The sequence below is a fragment of the Myotis yumanensis genome, unplaced genomic scaffold (assembly GCF_028538775.1).
Source record: "Myotis yumanensis isolate MYYU_CA2020_CCGP unplaced genomic scaffold, mMyoYum1.0.hap1 SCAF_2, whole genome shotgun sequence".
Classification (NCBI taxonomy): domain Eukaryota; kingdom Metazoa; phylum Chordata; class Mammalia; order Chiroptera; family Vespertilionidae; genus Myotis; species Myotis yumanensis.
In genome coordinates this window covers 43,716,199-43,737,966 of record NW_027223753.1, presented here as the reverse complement: position 1 = coordinate 43,737,966, position 21,768 = coordinate 43,716,199, and the positions used below count along the sequence as shown (strand labels likewise).

The 21,768-nt window shown below is 39.3% G+C and overlaps 1 protein-coding gene across 9 annotated transcripts in view; it reads right to left on the bottom strand.

The window, feature by feature from the left end:
* The window catches only part of NFIA (nuclear factor I A), a 373,969-nt gene that overhangs the window by 113,998 nt on the left and 238,203 nt on the right, over positions 1 to 21,768 (bottom strand). For all 9 annotated transcript variants that reach the window (XM_070405237.1, XM_070405243.1, XM_070405238.1 and 6 more), the window contains one exon: positions 13,235 to 13,309. In XM_070405237.1, coding sequence (XP_070261338.1) covers positions 13,235 to 13,309 — 75 coding nt within the window. The remainder of the gene's footprint in view (positions 1 to 13,234; positions 13,310 to 21,768) is intronic.

Below are 21,768 nucleotides of genomic sequence, written 5' to 3'. Positions count from 1 at the left end.
TCTGGAGGTGGAGAAATCAGTTGGTAGGTTGATTTAGGTCCTGGCAAGAGGGAACAGAGGCCTAAACAATGCTGTCAAGCAAGGAAATAGAATTGTTATAATGGATATTTCACCTCTTCCAGGAGAGTGCACATGTATAAAAGACTGTTTCCAGTTGTGCACTATGAAAGGGTATCAATAAGCAAATGATCATATTATTTTAACAAATGTAAAATACCCATTAAATAAATATAACTCATATAATGTGTTTCTTAGCTAATATTGGTAACAAATCCTGCAAATTAGGAAACGAAAAGTTTTCAAGGGTGAGATGACTTGTCCAGTGTCTGCCTAGGATTCCATGCTGAGCTCCGAAGCTCATGACTAACTGCCTTCTGGTGTGTTAGAGAGATTACACAGGGCCACTGCAAGTCAAACATGGGGATGTGAAGGCAGGACTGGACCACTCACAATGCTTTCCGCCTGCTGTATATAATGTGAAGCCTGATTTTGCTCCATCTGTACTTGACCATAGGCCTTATCATTCTTTAATGATCTCATACATAATATTTTCTCCCCAACTAGACTGAGTGCATTTTGAGGGCTATAAAGATAGACACCCTACGGCAGCAGTCACCAATCTTTTGGACCTCATGGACCACCAGTGGTCCGTGGACCACCGGTTGGCGACCGCTGCCCTAGGGCATAAAAAAGGTGCTGGCCTGGGCCTGGGAGCGACTGTCTAGAGTCCCAGCCCTGCCAATAATCTATGTGATTTGGTTAAGTCATCAAACTCTTTGGACTTCATAATTCTAATAATAGTGATAAAGATTAAAACTCACCACTTCCACCACCACCCACTGGTTATGGCCAATACCACCCCAATAACAGGCTGACATTTATTTAGTGTCCTTTGTGGGCCAGACACTAGGCAAAGAGCTTTAAGCATATCATTCCATGTAATCCTCACAACAACCACTAGGCAGGAACTGTAGCAGGAAGAGGTTAAGTAACTTTCATAGTTCACAAAGTCAGAGGGTTATACCAGATGACTAATCCCACAGATCCCACAGCCTCTTTTGTGTTCCTAAACAGTTCACTACAGTTCTGTATACACTGCTGATGATCAATAAATATGCTCTGAATTAAGAAGAGTAGATAATTACCCTCTCTCCACTGACACCCCCAAACTTTAATAACGCAATGAAACTTAGAAATCCATAAATACACATAGGAGGACTGACTGTTCAACTTTCTTAAGTAATATTGCAATTACTCTAACCTGAACTTTGTGTGGATTTGGTTCCACTGTGGAATTTTTCTCCAAAGGTTAACTTTTGTTTCTTCCAATGTTATTTCTAAGTCATCCCCACCCCCCTTCCCTGTCATGAGTAGAATGTAGTCTTTGTGTAATTTCTTAATAAATGGCTTGCTATTAAGGAATCATTATAGTAATGCGGGCTATTGGAAGAAAGGGGTTACTTTAGTAGCCAACCCTCTTAATGACCTGCTCTTCTGTACACATTAGTAGTTGGACAAGGTTGTGGTTATTGAACTTCTGCCATCCACCAGAGACAATCTGCTCAGGCTTGTATTGTTGGAAAGAGAGGATGATGGAAAAAAAAATTCTATCCAAATTTTCAAACTGCTCTTCCCTGGGAGATGAGAGCGCAATGAGTTTACAACTTGTTCAACAGGAATAGGCGGACAGCACTGGCTAAATGACCGGTGTGGCCAGCTGATTGCTGATGGCACATATCCTCTGTGAGGCTGCGTTCAATGACATGCAACAGATATTTATGGGGCACTTTTAATAGGCTGGGCACTGTTCCAGATGCTTGAGATCCATTGGTGGGCAAAGTATATAAAAACCCTGCCCTTGTGAGGTTTACATTTTATAGATTAACAATCATAGTTGCCACTTCTTTCAAATTTTCATGGCAACTAAAGATTAAGAAAGAATGGCCTATAGGTACCCCCTCCCCCCAAAAAAGACTATCAGGATTTAGCACTCAATTTCCAACTTATAAAATAACTATCAAAAAATAAAGAGGGCTATTTTATCTCCAGATTACATAATTTATGTACTCACGGAGGCTTTGGGAACTTGTACTTTATTACAGTGGGAGTTTGTGGGGGTAGTTTAAGGTCCAACAATAGCACACAGTTCCATGGGCCCAGCACAATTTCGTGTTGTTTTGCATTCTAGTGGCAAAGACTTTGTAAGAAAGTCCATGTCACTGCACAAAAGGAGAGAACATGGGAAAATACTTGTTCTTCTTACCATCAAAGGCACAGTTGTAAAATGCACAATGTAATGAAAACTCAAGCAAATCTGGAATCGTCGTTAAAAGGAATTATCTTGGAAAGTAATTTATGGCAAAAAATTCAACTCCTTTGTTATCTTCCTTTTACCATAATATACTTCCTCAATACTGCCTGTGAGAGGGGGCTTTCAGAAAGAAAAAAATAATAAGTGTAGTCAAATTAACTCATTTTATCAATTTGTGCTTTGGCCAGAGTTTCCTGACTGTGCCTACGAGGGGCTGTAAAACTGATGAATTTGTATGGAAAAAGAAAGCAGGGTAAGTAATTTGTGTAAGAGGTAACACGGACATAGACTGTTATAATTCAGACATCCTGCAGATAGCAGACTGCTGCAGTGTGAGCAGTTACGGGTTAGAAAAATGACCACACTGCAGTCAGTCTGACTTCAATGGAAATCAATCATAAAGGTACATTCTCTGCAGCTCGTACGCCACAGTCTTCAGCAACTCCTTTGCCAAGCAGATTTCTGGCCTGCAAACCATGTGCTGATCTCCTTTTTCAACCCTTGCTTTCTGAAAGGTCTGACCAAATGCAGGCTAGGGGGATGGTTTTCCAGACTGAAAACATAAAAGGCACTGAACTAAAACCAGGATTCCCCTCTATGTGAAAATGAACTTCCCTGCTATTATCAGATTCGAGCAATGCTTTTTTGAAATGTGGCATCAGGTGCCAAAAGCCAGTAGAATGGTTTAACCCTATCAAAGGTATCTGCTAACACAGAGAGATCACCGTTTTTACACATCCATGTTTTGAGGACACAACTTACAAAATGCGCGTGTGTGTGTGTGTGTGTGTGTGTGTGTGTGTGTGGTGGCAGGAGCTTCTTAAAAAAAAGTTTCCTTTTACTAAAATAGGATCAGATCACTGATACTATCTTCTTCCCACTCTGAACCTTGAAGATTGTTTATCTTTGATAGATAATTACTGTGAGTTCAGTTTGTAAAATAAATGTGTCCAGGCACTTTAAAGAAAGCTCAGTCTTAGATATTAAGAAACTTAGATCTTTGCTCTAAAAGAAAGGACTATTTCCTACTCATTTCTGTATTCTCCTCAGCACCCAGTGCAGGATGCTTCATATATTTACATGCAACAAATATTTACTGAACTTTCAGAACTAAAATTATATGAGCTTGCCAATGAAAAACAGCTAACAAGTAATATTTATTGAGCACTTATTATGTCCAGACAATGTGCGGGGTGTTTTACCTGAATTTCTTCCTTGCTACATCTCTATATGAAATATCTATCTTGATTATTCTCATTGACAAATGAGAAAATTAGCTGTGATCATTTAACATGATCAAGATCACACAGCTAAATAAGTGGCAGAGCAGGGATTTGAACCCAGATAACTCTATCTGCCCAAAGAAACAAAGGTAAAAAAAAACCCCTACATTTCCGGTCTCTCCATTCTTCCTTTGTCACCAATTACTGGGGAGAGGAATTCAACAAGATTTAAATAGAAGAATATTGTCACCTACCACTTAGCTGGCAAAGCTGGGTCTCGTCCTCCTCCTTTTATAGGTCTTTGGAGATACAAATGTCCGCCAATGCTTCCCTGGATAAAGGGCCTGGCGCTGGGTCTAGCAGAGCCATCCACGGGGGGTGAGCAATGCTGACGGATCTCCTGCATTAGTGGCTTCTGCCTTTGGGACTGAAATTGATTTTCTGCATTTTAGAGTATCCTCTCATCTTAGCTTTTGGTTGAGGTCAAATGTGGTACCCGCTTAGTATCTGATGCAGCCTCGGCCATGGGATTAAGTCTTCCCTGACAGGGGATGGATTTGATGGCCTAAGAGGTCTTTTCACCACAATGATCTATAAACCAGGGAAGGGCTTCTAAACATAAGCTCCTTAACCAAGAGTGCACTGGGACTATCTGACCATTAGCTATCAGGAAACCAAACTACACCAACAGAGCCCTACCCCAACAATCTACACATCCAACTGTCTACAATAATAATTCTCAAAATTTTCACCCTTAACTGTTTAATTTTTTTCTCTTCCATCTATTGAAAAATCCTAATATGTACTCACATTAATCATATACTAGATCAGTGATGGCGAACCTATGACACGCGAACTCATTTTTTTGGTTGATTTTTCTTTGTTAAATGGCATTTAAATATATAAAATAAATATCAAAAATATAAATCTTTGTTTTACTATGATTGCAAATATCAAAAAATTTCTATATGTGACACGACACCAGAGTTAAGTTAGGGTTTTTCAAAATGCTGACACGCCGAGCTCAAAAGGTTCGCCATAACTGTACTAGATTAAGTCAGTTCCAGCATGTGACGTAATGAGTGGCTTTGCTGAGCGTGGACTCTACCAACTTAATCCCAGAGATGCCTACAAAGTCACCTACCACAATCTTTGGAGTCGAGGTAGCTACAATAATATAGTCTAGCCCAAATCTCAGTAACAGTTGTGGTCTTGTTGTGAGGTAATTAAGACTCTGTCAGGCTTTTAGAAATCTTAAAAAAATGTCTTTTAGTTCTCTATTATTACATATTAGATATGAATATCTGTTCTTAAAATATTGAGCGTTATGAGTGCATAAATAAAGGGTAACTAAAAATGACTTTGTCAGTAATGAACTCTAGTTACTCATGGGGAATTTTTTTTAATTGATTTCAGAGAAAGGAAGGGAGAGGGTGAGAAAGATAGAAACATCAATGATGAAAGAGAATCATCAACTGACTGCCTCCTCCATCCCCCCTACTGGGGATTGAGCCCACAATCCTGGCATGTGTCCTGAACTGGAATTGAACCATGACCTCCTGGTTCATGGGTTGACATTCAACCACTGAGTCACACTGGCTGGACCACAGGGAATTCTGATGTTCATAATTTAAGAGACCACGATGTGGTTAGTCACTTCAAAAATTATTTATGTCAGTGTTAGATTGAAAATTTTAAACATCTTGTTATCCATTAGATACCCATGAAGAGAAAAATTCCAGAATAAAGCAGAAGCATAGGCTTTGGCTGAAAACTTGAGGAGTAAGAATTTTCTGGCTTCCTAAAGCAGATGAATTAGATCTAGTATTGGCATGCTCTTATTCTACCAGAGTTATTAATTCTGAAGGGGTCACTATGATAGTTCTTCTAATAAATTGATTTTTGGAACATAAATTCTAAAATTGGCCCTTCTTAATTTATAGACACACAAAATGCATATAGACACACACATTTTTAATAGATTTTCTGATAGTGTGGTTAGCTCAAGAATCAGCTCTGAGCACACAGTGAGAGATCAGGGACAGAGGCTCTGCTCAATAGTAATCATAACAATTCACCATTGAGTACCTACTATATGCTAGACACTTGACATTCTCTTGCTTTAATCCTGAAAACACCTGAGAGGTGTTCCTATTTCTAGCGTTCAGACTTAGACCCAGAACACAGTTAGCACTTAATAAATATTTGTTGATCGAATGAATGATTGTTACCTATGAGGAGGACATAGCTACAAGGGATACATATTGCCCAAAGTCATATAGTTAATAAGTGGTGGGGCTAAATTACCAACCCTATATCCTGGACTGTTTTATGATCCCATGCTGCCATCTTGTATATAGATTTTATATAATATATATAATATATTATACATAGGCAGCATAACCAACCAGTTACCTAGGAAAGATTAGAAAGAGATGAACACACAAATACTGATCATGATAACAAATCAGTATTTACATCAAGGTGTTACGTTTTCTGCTTCTGCCTGAGTCAAATTTTTACAATAAAAATGTTCATAGTTTGGTAAATTTAGCAGCAGCTTTAGCTAAGAACAGAACAAAAGGCCCCCTAAGTCCTGCCATGAGAAGTCTCACTGCCAGCTCTGACCAGGAAGGCTGTGGGAACATGAGTGCAACAGGAAGGCCTGGGCTTGGTGCGTGACACTGACTGATGAATCTGCTGATGTCACGAGCTTGTTCTTGCCAAAGTTCTAATTTCAGCTGTCATGGTGGTCACACCACCACTGCTGGGACAATCAAACAAAAGGTATATGCACATTTCAATGTACAGGTAAGGTGGGACACCTCTCACTTTACGTGGCTCTTCCTCTCTTAGGTGAGGATAGGAAACATCAGATTTGGCAGCCCATACTGTGAGCTGGGATTCAGAAGAAAGATCAGTGGGACAAAAATTTCTACCAGCCCTTTCCATTTACTGCCAGCTTTACTGTCCCAATATTTGCCCCAAATATGTCCAACATTTTTTTAAAAAATAAATTATACAACAAAATATATTTTTGAACTAATTCAACTTCAGCATTTACTTTGAAAATTTATTGGAATATAGTAGGGGAAACCCACTAAATTAAGCCAGCCAGACTGGCATTTGTCTCCCTAAGAGTATTTAAAATTTTCTCTCTCTCAGAGAGGTTGATTAAAACTAGAAAATTAAACATTTACAATGTCATAATATATTCAGGATAAGGTGGTTTAGACAGCTAAAGTGAAAAAAATATATATAGAGCTGATCAGTACTTTCTGTTCTATAACTTAACAGATTTTCTTTAAAAACTCTGGAAGAGGAGCCATTGACTTCTACAGATGGAAAGTGTGTGATGTTCATTTTAAAATTACTAGTAGAGCCTGCTATTGACCATCTAATTATGCCGAGTTCCATTTATAAACATAGCTAACCACTAAGTTTATGGAGACTTTTTGTGCTGCTTTAATAGGATATTGATCGAGAGCATAGTTTGAGTGTACTGCCATTGGATTGTGTAATGGCAAACAAAGGCAAGGTCACAGCCACTGCTTGTGCTAGGGCTGCAGTCCATTTTTTATTATAATCTTTTTGTTTCTTCCTTTAATGCTCAAGCCCATATGATTTCTTTCAAAAGAAGAGCTTGCTTAAGAATCTAACCGACTTTTAAAATTAATTTCCATGCAATGATCATAGCTATCATGTTACTTAACAGAGGAGAACAGGCCCCTTGTTCAGAAAAGAAAGTGTCTAATCTATTTCACTTTACTCAAGATCTAAAGCACTGCAACTATGTAAAAGGCACCCTACAGGACTGGGCGCCTGGAATCTCTATCCTACATCCTCAATTTCCTGATGAGACCTTTCCTGCATAAACATTTTTTAATATTCAAGTTTGGGTTTGTTCCTATCAAAGAGCTTCATTTTCTTATTGTACCTTGTAGCTGAGTTATTTCTGCTGTAGTAGCTCCATTATGTCAGGTTAAAATATTTAGAATATTGCCAATAGTTCATACTAAATAAGCCAGAAAATCCCAAGGGTGTGGCTGTGGGTGCTCAAACACACACAGAGGACCTCGAGGCTTAAAAAAAGCAGTTTAAAAATGAACTACAATCTGGGTCTTAACTACAATTCCTATCTGAGAATACAGATAGAAATAGTACGCATTTCTAAGGCAGAAAACAGCCACTAGGGTGCCACCTCATGCCAGGCTGAGGCATATGCCTGGCTCCATTCACTCCCACTCTCCATTGACAAACAGCTTGGGAATCCTGGAGCCACCCAGCAGCCCAGCTTTGTGGCAGAGCCAGGACAATTCAGCTGCTGGATTTTAATAGATTCTGCAGCAGTGCAACAGGAACCAAAAATCAGTCTGGGTAACTGAGAGCGGTTTTCACACCCAAAGACTCTAAGGCTGGCCACAGTGTACTGAGAACCCTGGCTTTTCAAAATTCCAGGGCCATGAAGTCATCCCCAGCCACCAAGTTTACTTAACCCTTGCAGCCGGCTCGGGTGTACAAACCGCTGCCTGGAAAACTAGAACCCGCCAGGCCAGAGTCACAATGGCTTGTGTGTATTTGCGGTTTTCCTCTTTCCCAGCGAAGTATTTAGGGTTTCAGAGTCGCTCCACCAGCTTCAAGTAAAATAGTCAGCACTTTAGGAGGAAATGGGCAGAAGAAGTGGATTTTGGGGAGGATTTTCTGGGTTCATACCAGGAAGGGTATTTGACAGCCTCAAGGCACACACCTGGAGGGAAACACTGGTGCAAAATAAACAAGAGTGGGTGCTGACCCAGAGAGCTACTGAAGAGCACCATTTAGCAGCTCGTAGAGTGGGCTCTCTTTGTGGCAACTTTATGAGAGAGAGACCCATCTGAAATGCTGCTGGAAGGCTTTGTTTGAAAGCGCAGCATCATGTAAGAGCCATTTCAACAGATGGTTCCTGTCTCTTTCCTCACAGTACCACACTCAAACAAGGTTGGCGACTGCGAACCACAGTGTTAGCATTGGTCAGCCACTCCCCCAAAGCAGAGAGGCCGTCTCTTCTCTCCTCCGGCACAGTGTCTAGTAGTCTGATAGTCTGAGCAGTGCTCCTCTCTCCCAGGGAAGAAAGTAATAAAAAACTAAGACAACTTTCAGATGGTCCTATCACCTGGGGGAAAACAAACATACATTTACTCTTATGCTATAGCACTTGCTTTGCTGCTAAGACAAACAGGACTCTCCTTTCTTGCCTTTCATGAACTCTAGATAATGCAAAAACAGAAAAGAAAAAAAGAAAAGGCAGGAGGTTAAGGGTGAGAAGGGAATTAGTGGGAGACTCCAACAGCTCTATGCATCTAATCAATACAATAACCTTGTTGCCGACTCTCACCTCTGAATGTGTGAGGCTAAGCCAGCAGCTTTCTCTTGACTTTCTCTGCCATTGCCACCCTGTAGTAACACGATTATAAACAACAAACTTAGCACATCGTTATTTCAGTGAATCCTCATGTGGAAATACTGAAATAGCACCTCCCTCCTCTATTAAATTGAAAAGGAGGAAAACTAAAAACAGAAACTAACTGGAACCGGTGGGGAAAGTAAATATTTATATTAGCAAATTCAAAAATTGAATGCTAAAGAGGCCAGGATAAGGGAAAACTTTCAAGCCAAGGCCACCATTAGTGAGAAATTTCCAGACTATATATTTGGTCATAGTTAGGTGTGGTTGGGGGACTGGGTGGGGCTGGGACAGATAAGAAGGTGTTGAGAAAACATCTGCAACACAGTGAAGAAATTCTAAGACACTGAGGCCATGGAAAACATCCAGGTAAAAGTGAAAACTACAGAAAGACTTAGAAGATCACTGATTAGGGGAGTGGGAAATAAACAGATGGAGTACAGGTGATTTTTAGGGAAGTGTTCTGTATAATACTATAATAAGGCAGACATGTCATTATACATTTGTCAAAACACATAAATGTATAACACAAAGAGTGAATCCTAATGTAAACTATGGACTTTAGTTAATATAATGTGTCAATATAAGCTCACCAGTTGTAACAAATGTACCACACTAACAAAAGATGTTAATAGGGAAAACTATTTAGCAGGTATATTGAAATTCCGTACTTTGTTAATCTAAAACCATAAAACTAAAGCTGCTTTAAAATACTATTCATTTTTTTAAAACAAACCCATGGGGGAAATCTAAGTGTCTTACTTGTTTTGTTCTACCTGAAAATAGTTTTAACCTTTTTTAATGCACACAACAGTAATCTAAAAGTTTATCAACTCTAACAAGAAATGATCTATAATAATGAAAGGGTAATATGCTAATTAGACCGGACATCATTCCGGATGTCCTTCCTGACGAAGCCAGGGCTGGAGGGAAGCCAGCCCGGGTTCTGGGTGCCTGCGGGTGGCCCAAGGGAAGCAGCCCATGTCCCAGGTGCCTGCAGGCGGCCGGAGGAGGGAAGCAGCCCAGGTCCCAGGTGCCGGAGGGAAGCCAGTGCTGGCAGCCAGGGGAAGGAAGGCCTACTCTTGCACGAATTTTCATGCATTGGGCCTCTAGTTATTTAATAAAAACACAGAATCTTTGGATTCTGTTTAGTTCTATAATGCAGGTATAGGAGAAGTCATGACAAAATATCTGCATTCAGTTAGCTGAGTGTAGCAAGGTAAAAAGAGCAAGTTTCTTAACCTCTTAGAGCAGCAGTTCTCAACCTGTGGGTCGCGACCCCTTTGGTGGTCGAACGACCCTTTCACAGGGATCGCCTAAGACCATCCTGCATATCAGATATTTACATTATAATTCATAACAGTAGCAACATTACAGTTATGAAGTAGCAACGAAAATAATTTTATGGTTGGGTCACAACATGAGGAACTGTATATAAAGGGCCAGAAGGTTGAGAACCACTGTCTTAGAGTATCATGGTCTCCTGCATCTGTAAAAAGGGACAATAACAGTGACCATGGGAGGAATGAATGAGATAATGTTTACAAAGTGCCTAGCACAATTCCCAGTACAAGGTGCATGCTTGGGAATTCTAGCTACTATAATTGTTCATATTAGTGTTGAATCATGCTCTTAACAGCACTAACATTATGCATTAATCAACTTATGTGCCAGTTAGCTTATTTCTATTTCAAGGTTGCAGAATGCACCCAGCCCCACTCATCTGTAAAAAGTGTCTGCTGCACCTCTAATGCAGATGCTTAGTTCTTCCAGCCTGGGCAAGGGGTCAGCATTGTGAGGAGTAGTTAAAGATTTTGACTCCTTCGTGTGGCTTGAGTGTTAAGTCTTTCAGAAAGGTGTGTGGGTGATGAAACCTGAGCTGGGGGATCCTTACTCCAACCACCAAGGCAACCTTGAGACATACACCCTGACAAACCTGGATTAAAGATCTGTAAGAGGGAGGGGGCTCTGGATGGCAGTTTGGCCTGAAGCCACAGTTTAGCTGACACAGCCCAGTCCCACTCTTGCCAAACAGATTCAGTCAGCATGAGGCCATGTGTGAGTGAGTCCTAGAGCGATTACACAGCAGTGTGCAGAATCAGAAAGCACTGGAGAGCTGAAGGCCGCTCACGATGCCAGGCATCAGCAACACAAGCCCCTAAGCAGCGACAGGAAACAAAACCAGGTCCCTCTGCAAATTCAATCTGAGGTCCAGCCATACCCTCTGGCACTCATGAAGGCAGTTTTAGAATTCATTTGGCAACCACACCATCACACACTGCATGGAGGTCCAATCAAGCTTGGAACTGATAAGCCCTGGGATATAAGACCTTAAAGGGATATACAGGAAGAAGGACAAGATTCTGATGATGGTTCTGAGCAGCGTGAGCCTTCTCATACAACCCCAGGCCTCAGACACTGATGATAATGAAGATTAAATGTAAGCATTACAGCAGCCAGGGTAGATTAAAAAGGTCTAGTGCTCCGATCTTAGAGTTCAAAGGATTTTCACTTGAGGCTGTTTGGACTGTAGTAAGGGCTCAGTCAATATATTTCTCTATAATGTCACTATGACAGTTATACTCTGATATGTCAGTCTTTATTACTTTTATTATTAAAATTACAAGAAAAATGTGAGCTAGTGGTTGTGTGTGTGTGTGTGTGTGTGTGTGTGTGTGTGTGTGTGTCTATTTGTCTATGCATCCTTATTTGTCTATGTCAAATAACTGGCTAGTTAGCTATGCTAGGACAGCATATATCCTCCAAATTAATAAAGCAACCTAGTCTCTACTTCACTGGGTGCTACTTTAAGCATACTTCATACTATGACAGAAACTTCTCCCTTCTACCTCACAACCTGCTGCTCCTAATGACTTATTCCTTAGGTTTCCACCCCCCTCTCCCCCCTGGACAGCCCTGCATCAACCAAGGGTCCCTGACTACCAGAATTCTAACATCCATAGTTACTTTTCTGCTATTTTCCATGTAGCCTCACATTGTAGAGTTCAAGTTCCCTTGGGCCAGTCTAGATTCTAGCATTACACAGACTTAGCTTAACCATTTACCTACTGTTTGACTTTGGGTAAATGACTTCAGTAGACCTGTAATTTAACTCATTTGTAAAAATGAGAGTGATTTCTTATCTGACATGTTTATTGCAAGGATTAACTTATGCTACCTACGTGAAGACCTAGCACAGTGCCTGGCAGATAGTGAATACTCAAAAGTCACTCTCTGTCTAACCCTCTACCCCTGCTCTCCTGCCCCCACCTTGTCTCCCCATTTTTGGATTCTTAAGAGTCTTCTAGCCTTAAGAAATAAGAACAGACAGAATCCAAATTGTAAGATCAGGATGGCTTGGCCTGCTTGACCGGGCATCTTGTCATGAGATTGACTGGTTTGCTCGGTCAATGTTCTCAGATAGTAACACAGGGAATGGGGGCGAGGGGGGGGCATGAACTTGAAAATAAAAGATTTTTCTTTTACTTCACCTGATCCCAAAAATGATTTATTTCGACTTGAAACCAATTTTGACAATGTATATTTTACCTACAAGTGATATTTTGAAGTAGGAGGGGGATAAAAATTGTAATATTTGATATATGTTTTTTCTTTCTGTTACTAGGTGCTCAAACATCATAGTCATTATAGGTATGCTTTTAAATAAAAACAAAAATACGTTTTTAGGGGAAGGCAACTGTGTGTGTGTGTGTGTGAGAGAGAGAGAGAGAGAGAGAGAGAGAGAGAATCCTATACCTTCTCCTTGGACTGTCTGGATTATTTCATAGCAAAAATACAATCAATGACCTTTTGATCAATGGAACAGGGTGGTGACAGGTACTCTTAATTCACTGTTGTTGGTGATTATTGACAAGCTGGTAATGATCATGCTGTCCTGTGTCACTCCTGCTGAGGGCATTAGCATTCTTTAAAGGTCAAACCCAGTATTTTTTTAATTGCAGAATTTTTAGAAATCAGGGAAGCCTCAGGATTTTTTAAAACCAGGTTCACACTATAAACTAAGGAATATGTGAAACACTCAGGATTTCAGTTCTTTCCATATGTTTCACATTAAAATGACATCAAATTTTCCTGATTTAAATTCTTGGCTCTTAAATAAACTGCGTGGCAAAAGTCTTCCAATGGGTGAGTGAAAAGGGGATTCTGAAAGCTATTTATGTCTCCAGGAGGCCGAGGCAGAAAGTAAGCACAAACCAAAAGCAAATCTGTACCAAATCAAAGCAAATTTATACTTACTCTGTGACACTCTTACTAGCTCAGTCACACTAAAAACACCTGATGTGACAAAACTGTCCTGGAAGCCCAAATGTCCTGAGGAAACAAAAACAAAAAAAGCAAAGTGTCATAAATAGAAGGTATTTGGTAACAGAAGTCTAAACATGAGTTTCATTGTGATTAAAAAATATGATGTCTACTTTCATATTCTGCTCTGGTTAGAGTTTCCGTGGGAGGGTATAGTCATTTAGTTATGTAGTTTTTGGTGTTTTTTTTTGGTTTGAATCTAGAGGTTATGGAAAGCTATGACACAACAACTGGGTGCTTTCTGAAATGGTTAAAAAAAAAAACTCAACAGGAAATCTGAAACAAAAGACGATTTAAAATAAATGGTTACCTTGGCTGACCTCTGAGGCTGTAACAACTGGGATGAAAACACCCTACCCTAAGAGTCAGCCCGGATAGCTAAATTCCACAACAGTTTTAAACACGATTTTCTAAAGAAACGTTTGATGGGGATTAACTATCTATTCATTCAAACCAAACAAGATTTAAAGATGTTCCCTTCATTTCTAGAGGAACCACAATGTAAATCTTTAAAAAGCCAGACTAGCAGAAGCAAATCCCTTAAAAACCATTGAAACATAAAAATAAATTCTTGGAGCACAGATAAAATTTAGATTTGTTTCAAGAACAAGAGTTTTTTTGTTGTAGGGTTGATTCTTTACTTTTTTTTTTAAAGAAAAGATAAATTAATGGTACAAAATTAACCTTTGAATTTTGTATCTGTTTCATTTTTTTCTGGATGATTAGTTTCCTTTATGATATGTGTATTCATTTTTATAGTATGTTTAGGAACATAAAACATAAATGGCAAGGAATACTAGTAGATAATTGATGATATGTCATTTCCCTCTCTGCCTCTAAAGTCTTCTCATTCTGTGAGCCTCACATAGGTAAACCTAATTGAGAGATCTGTCTATTGCAGTGGTTCTCAACCTTCCTAATGCCGCAACCCTTTAATACAGTTCCTCATGTTGTGGTAACCCCCAACCATAAAATTATTTTCGTTGCTACTTCATAACTGTAATTTTGCTACTGTTATGAACTGTAATGTAAATATCTGATATGCAGGATGTATTTAGGCAACCCCTGTGAAAGGGTTGTTCGACCCCCAAAGAGGTCGCGACCCACAGGTTGAGAACCGCTGGTCTATTGAGTTAATGTAACCACCTGCTTTAAAATTAGGGCCAAAGGAGAAGTTGATGGCTGAGGGGAATTTTCAAAAATAACTGTTCTTTGAAATAAGGAAAACACCTTTAAAAAATACAACATAGGAAAAAAGACCAACCTGAATATGATCACTATGTAGGGGAGGCAAGTTTACTTGCACATTTTACACAACAAAAAATTGTTAAGTGTCATAGACATAAATACATGCAAAAATTGTCATGTTTTGGATTATAAATGCACCTACAAATTATTCTTTTTCCTTTGGTTAACATTTGACTTCTGCATAAGAAAGATATTTTTTAAACTTAGATTTAAAAGAACATTTTCAGTTTTTAAGATCAAATACACAATCTCTGATTTTATAGGTAAATAGCTCTAATTTTTAGGATATCTGATAATCATAAACTTCTTGGTAAAATAAAATAGCACCATGTATGGTGATGGATGTTAACTAGAATTACTGTGGGGGGGTCATTTCACAATATATCTATATAGTGAATCATGTTGTACACTTGAAACTAATGTAATGTTATATGTCAATATCTCAATTTACAAAAGAAAAAACATATATACACCACAACTTAAAAAATGGCAAAATTTCATTTGAAGAGTTGGTTAAGAAATTTCAGCTCCCAAGGTACCCACACCCAGGTATTTAGTTGACTGTTATTTGAGATGGGCCTAAGGTGTTGTCTCTTGGATTAAGAGAACTGAGAAGTAAAAATAGATAAATCAAGAAAAGTTCTCTAACATGGTCTTGGCAAAACAGACTCTGACACCTTTTTCTATTGTGATAATATTCAGATCACATTGATCCTCCAGACCATAACAAATGAAATCCAACCACAATGTACATTAAGTTTAACTTAAAACACATACATCAATGGCAAGGAAACTCATAGTGGAATAGGAAAAGCTGGGTTGAGCTCCAGCTCTTGCTCATCTCTGTCTGTGTCACCTGCCTGCGAGCTGATACTTGTTTCAGTTACAACCTTTTTAATTCCTTACTTTAAGGGCAACTTAACATGAATTTCTATATAGACAGAATGTGCACACACATACATTAATCCTGCTACCAAAAAAATAAAATAAAATAAAGCAAGCAATATAACTGAAAACTAAGTTTAGTTTGTCACAAGGGCTTGGGAGGGGGTAACCCCTGTGTTCATCCTTTCAAACTCACCCTGTTTTCAATGCCCTTTTTCTTCTGTCTACCTCTTAAACGCTAGTGTTCTCCAGGGTTTGTGCTCATCCCTCCATATATTTTTTGCCCTCAGTTTATCTTCTCTATTTCCATGATATCAGCTACCAGGCTTGACTGTGATATTTGTGAAAGCTAGAATAATATTTGTTTCCTTCTCCTCTGTATTTAATGCCTGAGACAAAGCAGCTAGTAAGTGAATATTTACTGAATGAGTGGATGAATGAATCTATTAGCCAATGACTCTCAAATCTTTATCTTTTGCCTTGACTGCTCCCCTAGATTCCTAACACATGAATCAAAATGTTTATTGCATATTTCTATCTATATAGCTCGCGGGTAGCCTCAGATCCAACATGTCCAAAGCTGAGTTTATTTTCTTCTCCCCTAAAACCTGTTTTTACTCTTTTGACTTTCCTATGTCAATGAACCATCCACCGTTCATCTGCTTTTCTGTTTTGGTGTCATCCCTGACTCCTACTTCTTACAAACACCCACATCCACCTAATCCCCATGGATTCAATTTCTTACTATTTCTTGACTCCATGTACAAGTCTGTCTCCCTCGTATGATTGTGGCTAAGGCTTTTGCCAATTCTCATCAGCCTTCTAACTATGTTCATCATCAGTCTTGGCTTCTCTTCTAGTCTATTCTCCACTCAGAGTTGTCTCACCAACAGGCAAATCTGATGATTCATTCATTTATTCAACGAATATGTATCGAGCCCCTACTGTGGGCCAGGTGTTTGCCCAGGGGTTTGAGATACAGTCCTACCTTCAGGAAATTACAGTCTATGATTACAGACAGCTGACAATGTAAAAGAAACAAATTATTTTAAAAATTATAAATGGCATAAATGATATAAAGGAAACAAGCAGGAAACTCTTTAGAAAGAGTGGTTAAAGAAGGTCTCTCTTAAGAGCTGACATCTGAAAGATGCTAAGGAGACAGCCAGGAAAAAAAGGGGGTGAGAGCTCTTCAGGCAGAGGGATTAGCATGTACCAAGGCCCTGAGGTAGGAAAGAATGGGATGTTGGAGCAAGCAAGTCAAACTCACGGCTGGCCACACTACATGAGTTTGACATGCTTGTGTTGGAGGATCCAAGAATAATCCAAAGTGTTCAGTGATCACTACCCTGTCAGAAATCTTGCAAGAGCCCCACAAAGAGTTCAGGGTATAGTAACAAACTCCTTCACATGACCTACGACCTCCATGTAGCCTCTGCTTTCCTCTCTGGGCTCAATTTTATATTTTGTTTCTTGCTTCCAGCCCTACTCCTTGGCCTAAGTGAACACACGTACCTCCAGGGCCCTGGTTCAGCCCCTGCCCTCACCCTGCTCCTTCTTTCTGGACTTTCTGTCCTTCTGACTCTTTGTTTGGCCACCTCCTACTTGTCTTTAGGACTCAGCTTTGTTGTCACCTCTATCAAAAGACTTCCCTGGTTACCTCACTGGAGAAGACTCCTTTTCTCTTTCTGGGATACGGACCTGATGTACTATGTGTGGTTCTAATCTAGGACTTAGGACACTAAATTGCAGTTTTGTCTTTTTCTCATATTCGTCTGTGAGCCCTTTGAGAAAGAGCATCGTCTGTATCTCCAGCACTCCAGGTCCTAACATAGTGTCTGGTATCCAGTGAGCACTCCAGAGATGCCTCTGAATAAAAACAACTCAGATGGGGCTCAAGTATGTGCGTTTTCCTCTTTATAAAAGTGTAAGCAGAATTCTCATATATTCTCTCTCTCTCTCTCTCTCTCTCTCTCTCTCTCTCTCTCTCATTTCCAGCAAGCCAGTATGCATCTGAAAACTATTAAAATGAACCATCCAAAGAGTCCCTCCAAACTAAATAGGACAAGGACAGGATACACAAACCCTTTAGACGAAGCTCCTGATCAAGAAGGTGCCATCAGGTTCTCTGAGGAGAAATGTCTGGGGTTGTCCTATTATTGTGGTTATGGTTCAAATTTTGGGAAACCAAGGAAAAACAGAGTTGAAGGGCAGCATTATTTAATAAACATAAGAGAGAAAAAAACCCCAACTACAAAACAATTTAGTCTGAAGCTTAAAGTAGGATCTTGTGTGATCCTGAGAAAGTCGCTGCCAAAATAATAATTTGATCCTCATTTCCCTCCTAGCAACCTTCCTCAAAGGCTTATTTTAGGAGAATGTGTGTAATTTAGAAGGTGAAATATATGTGAATGTACAATAACAGGAAAAATAAAAATAAAGAGAATTATTTCACAAGTCCTGATAGAATCATCTCTGCACAGTATTATGAGATTATCAGAGGGCCTTGACTACTTTAACTTCACAATGTGTCCACAGGGAAAGGTCTGTGTAAACACGCCATGTAACTTTGAATGACTATGAAACTGGTTTTGTTCCTTCACCAATTATTTAGAAACCCACTGATCCAGTGGAAGACAGCCACGAAAAATGAAACCTAAGAAATGATGGAAAAAATGACACGGCTAATGTAATTACTAAGCGAACCTGAGCAGATTAATATTTTGTTCTCACTAACACAAACCAAGTCATAAAAATGACTTTCGGGGAAATAACACTAATCTGGGAGTTCTGCTTTATGGCAAAATGAGAGGAAAATGGGAAAATATATGAAAAGGTAAATTTAAGTAATTCTGAATTGAGGTGTTAGCATGAAAAGATCTTCAGTTGGAGAGCTGATTAAACATTCCCCAAAGGTCCCAAGATTTACATTTTGAATAGGGTCTCTCAGAAATGAGTGCAAAACATATACTTTTGTTAAGCACATCTTAGATGGAAAGCCGGGCTGCGTAATGATCTGACTCTCCAATTCTGAACTAGTGTTCAGGAGCAATTCAGAGGAGACTAAAGTAAGGAGTACATCCTTTTTCGTTTTATATAAAATGACTAAAAAAGTTCATTCACTGAGGTCTTGTTCAGTGAATTCCCAATTAGAGTGGAGATTTCAATACTTTGGAGTCAGACCTCCTCACAGTAGGGAGAGATTAGGCTTTTGAAGAGAGGCAGGGATATGAAAAGCTGAATTCTTTTACGGGTGGTTAAGAAAAGCAGCTCTCTTTACCTCGATGATATCAGCAATTATGGAAAATGCCATTATATGGGAACCGAATTTCATCTCATTAAGGGACTGAACATCTATCTACCTTTAAACAGGCAGGAAAGGAGGGGGGGTGGGAGTTCGATTTGTAGAGAGACAGGTAACCTTGCAGAACTGTTCAGAGGTCGGGCGAAGAAACAGCTGGGAAAAAACCGTCCAGAGGGGTTGGCCTTCAAAGACCTTCCGAATGTCCATGGAGTAGAAGGAATGTACTGAGGAGGAAAGTTTACACACCCGTGGTGTTTGGGTTGTCCTGTTGGGATAGCAAAAGACTCCCAGCTCTAAATGATCAAGTCTCATCTGGCTAATGGATTCAGGGCAACTACAACACACAGGTCATTGCAGCGAAAAGAAGGGATCTCCATTCTATTGTCCCTATGTAAATACTGTTCCATCTCGAGGCAAAGACAGGCCAGTGGCTGGGCCTTTCTTGTGTGTATGTCTGGGCTCCTCAAAGGGAAAAGACCTCCCTCACTCTCACACTATTTATATTCCCCAAGTATTTGGGATTGCCCATGATGAGCTAACTCCTGATGATGCTGCTCTCACAGAACTTACATACTCGTCCTTCTAAAGAAGAGTTCCCCTCAGCAACACTGCTCTCCTGGAATTTCTATTTCTCCTGTGTGAACTCCATACCTGTGTATAAGCCACCTAGGGAATCGGATGCCCCTCCATCTTCTGCCCTCTGGACCCTGTCAGTGCATTTCTGGTGTGCTCAGTCAATACCGCTAAGTTAAGCTGAACTTTTTCTCTACTTGTTTTCTGGCATAGCCTTTTTCTGCTTTATCAGACAAGTATTTCTTTACCTGCCTTAGCTCTGCACTCCCACCATAAACTGGGCAAGGGCAGGGTTGTGTCTCGTTATCTTACACTGCTCACAGGGCCGTGCACAAACCCTGTTCTAGTTGTGTAATAAATATTTACTCAGTGATTCAGATGAGCGATTTGAGATACCCTTATTTGGTAGCCCTCTAAAGCAAAATATAAATTATTATTAGTTTATCTCCAATATGTTGTTTCTGTACTTGTAATTTGGAATATCTCAGAAAACGGATTTTGGGGGAAATGGGCTGGGGGTTTATTCCTGCTGATCCATTAAGCCCAAATTCTAAAATTTTAATCTGATTTTTTATTACACACTGACTATTTAAATTATTCTACCATTCAATGATGACATTTGAAATATTATTTATTTTATGAGTAATTCCTTATTTAAAACAAATGCTAAAAATTCAGACATCACTAAGAAAGAACATAGAAGCCATAAAAATACACATGCATGCTGTTTGTGTGATTCATTTTCATGATGGTGGAGGAAATTTCATTTGGTCGTCTGTTTATGATAAACATTAAAAGACTGACATACGGTGTGGACTGACAGTAAGACTGAAATATTTCTATATCTAGAAAGTTGTGTCTGAGAATATATAAAACAAAGAAATGACAGTTGCCAACTAATGATATGGATGAGGTGTTTTGAGATTTTCAGATGAAAAGGATTGTTATAAATGCATTTGTAATATGGTTATGATTGTCGTTCTGTTTATCATAACACATCAAGGAATTGTCATTAGTATGGAAATAATGTCTTAGCTTAAAAGAAGGATGAATCAAAAAGAGGTTTTAGAAGTATGTGTCATAGGACTGATGTACTGTTGAGTTCCTTCTTTTGTTGCTCCCAATTTTCCTGCCCTGCTCAGGTGCAGGTATTCAATACAAAAACCTAATCTGTGTTTTTGCTTGCTTGTTTGTTCTGCCATATCCATTAAGATAAAGTCAATATCTGGTTTATTGTTTTCATTCAACAAATATTAAATGCTTATTATATGGCAAGCACAATCCTAGGCCCTATAGATACAACTAGAAATAACAAAAGTTCTTTATTCTCTGGGGCTTGTATTCCCAGTTAAGGAAAATGTTTATGCCAAGATTTGCAGTAATGAATTTAATCTAAAATTGGGTCTTTTTATAAGACCTTTCTAGGAAAACTTTAACAACTAGCAAAGACTAGCAATGTCCTCCTGTCCCGAGTCTGCTGGCTGTCCAGACATGTCCATGGTTGACAGCCACAGACCACACTTCCCAGCCTCCCTTACAGTTAGCAGTGGTCACTACCGGAAAGTGAATGGAAGTTATACAATCAGCTTCTACCCCACACGCCTAAAGGAAATTCCTGCCCCACAGACACTCTCTCTTCCTCTTTTTATGAGCTACAACAGTTTCAGCCATGCAGACAAAGAGTGTCCATGGAGTAGCAGAGCAATGAGAGAGAGGGAAACTGAGACCCTGAATGACAGTGTGGAGAATCACCACCCTTATCATTTAGAAGAGTTACAAAAAAAAAAAGATTTGGGTATACTATAACCACTCTACTTTTTCGGTCTCTTTGTTATAGCAGCATAGTACTTACCCTAAACCTCTTAAGTTGTCAAACTCTCCCTATACGATGTAAAGTGTCACAAATTAGAAGTCCACAGGCCAATTCCAGTCTGCAGATATAGTTTGCTTGGCTACTTAGCACAGTAATTTTTTTTTGCATATGAATGTTTTTAAACTGGGCATGAGCTTACAAATATATAACATACCTCAAAACTCCTCATTGTATTTCACTTATTTAAATGATTTATAAGGCCCCTGTGGGTACATAAATTTGTGATGCCTACTAGGTATCTTTTCTCTACTTTAATCCACTAGGATAGTAGGTAGAGGATAGATAGGTGGATGGTTGGTATTTTTTCATCTGATAAAAAAGCCGTAAGTATTTCATGAGTTCCTTGAGAAAGGTTAGACTCTTTAGTTAGGTATTTAAAGCCCTTTGAAATCTGGCTTCTAGTATATCTTCTCAGTGTTATCTTCTAACACAATCCAAATATATGCAAAATAAAGGTGTCTATAGTAAAATGAGTTTGGAAAACCCTTGGAGGATGACAAGAAACATTTACATGTTAAAGCTCCTGAGAATTCCAACATTATTTAACTCCCTATTTCCCAAAGAATTTGACAAGGATATCATTGG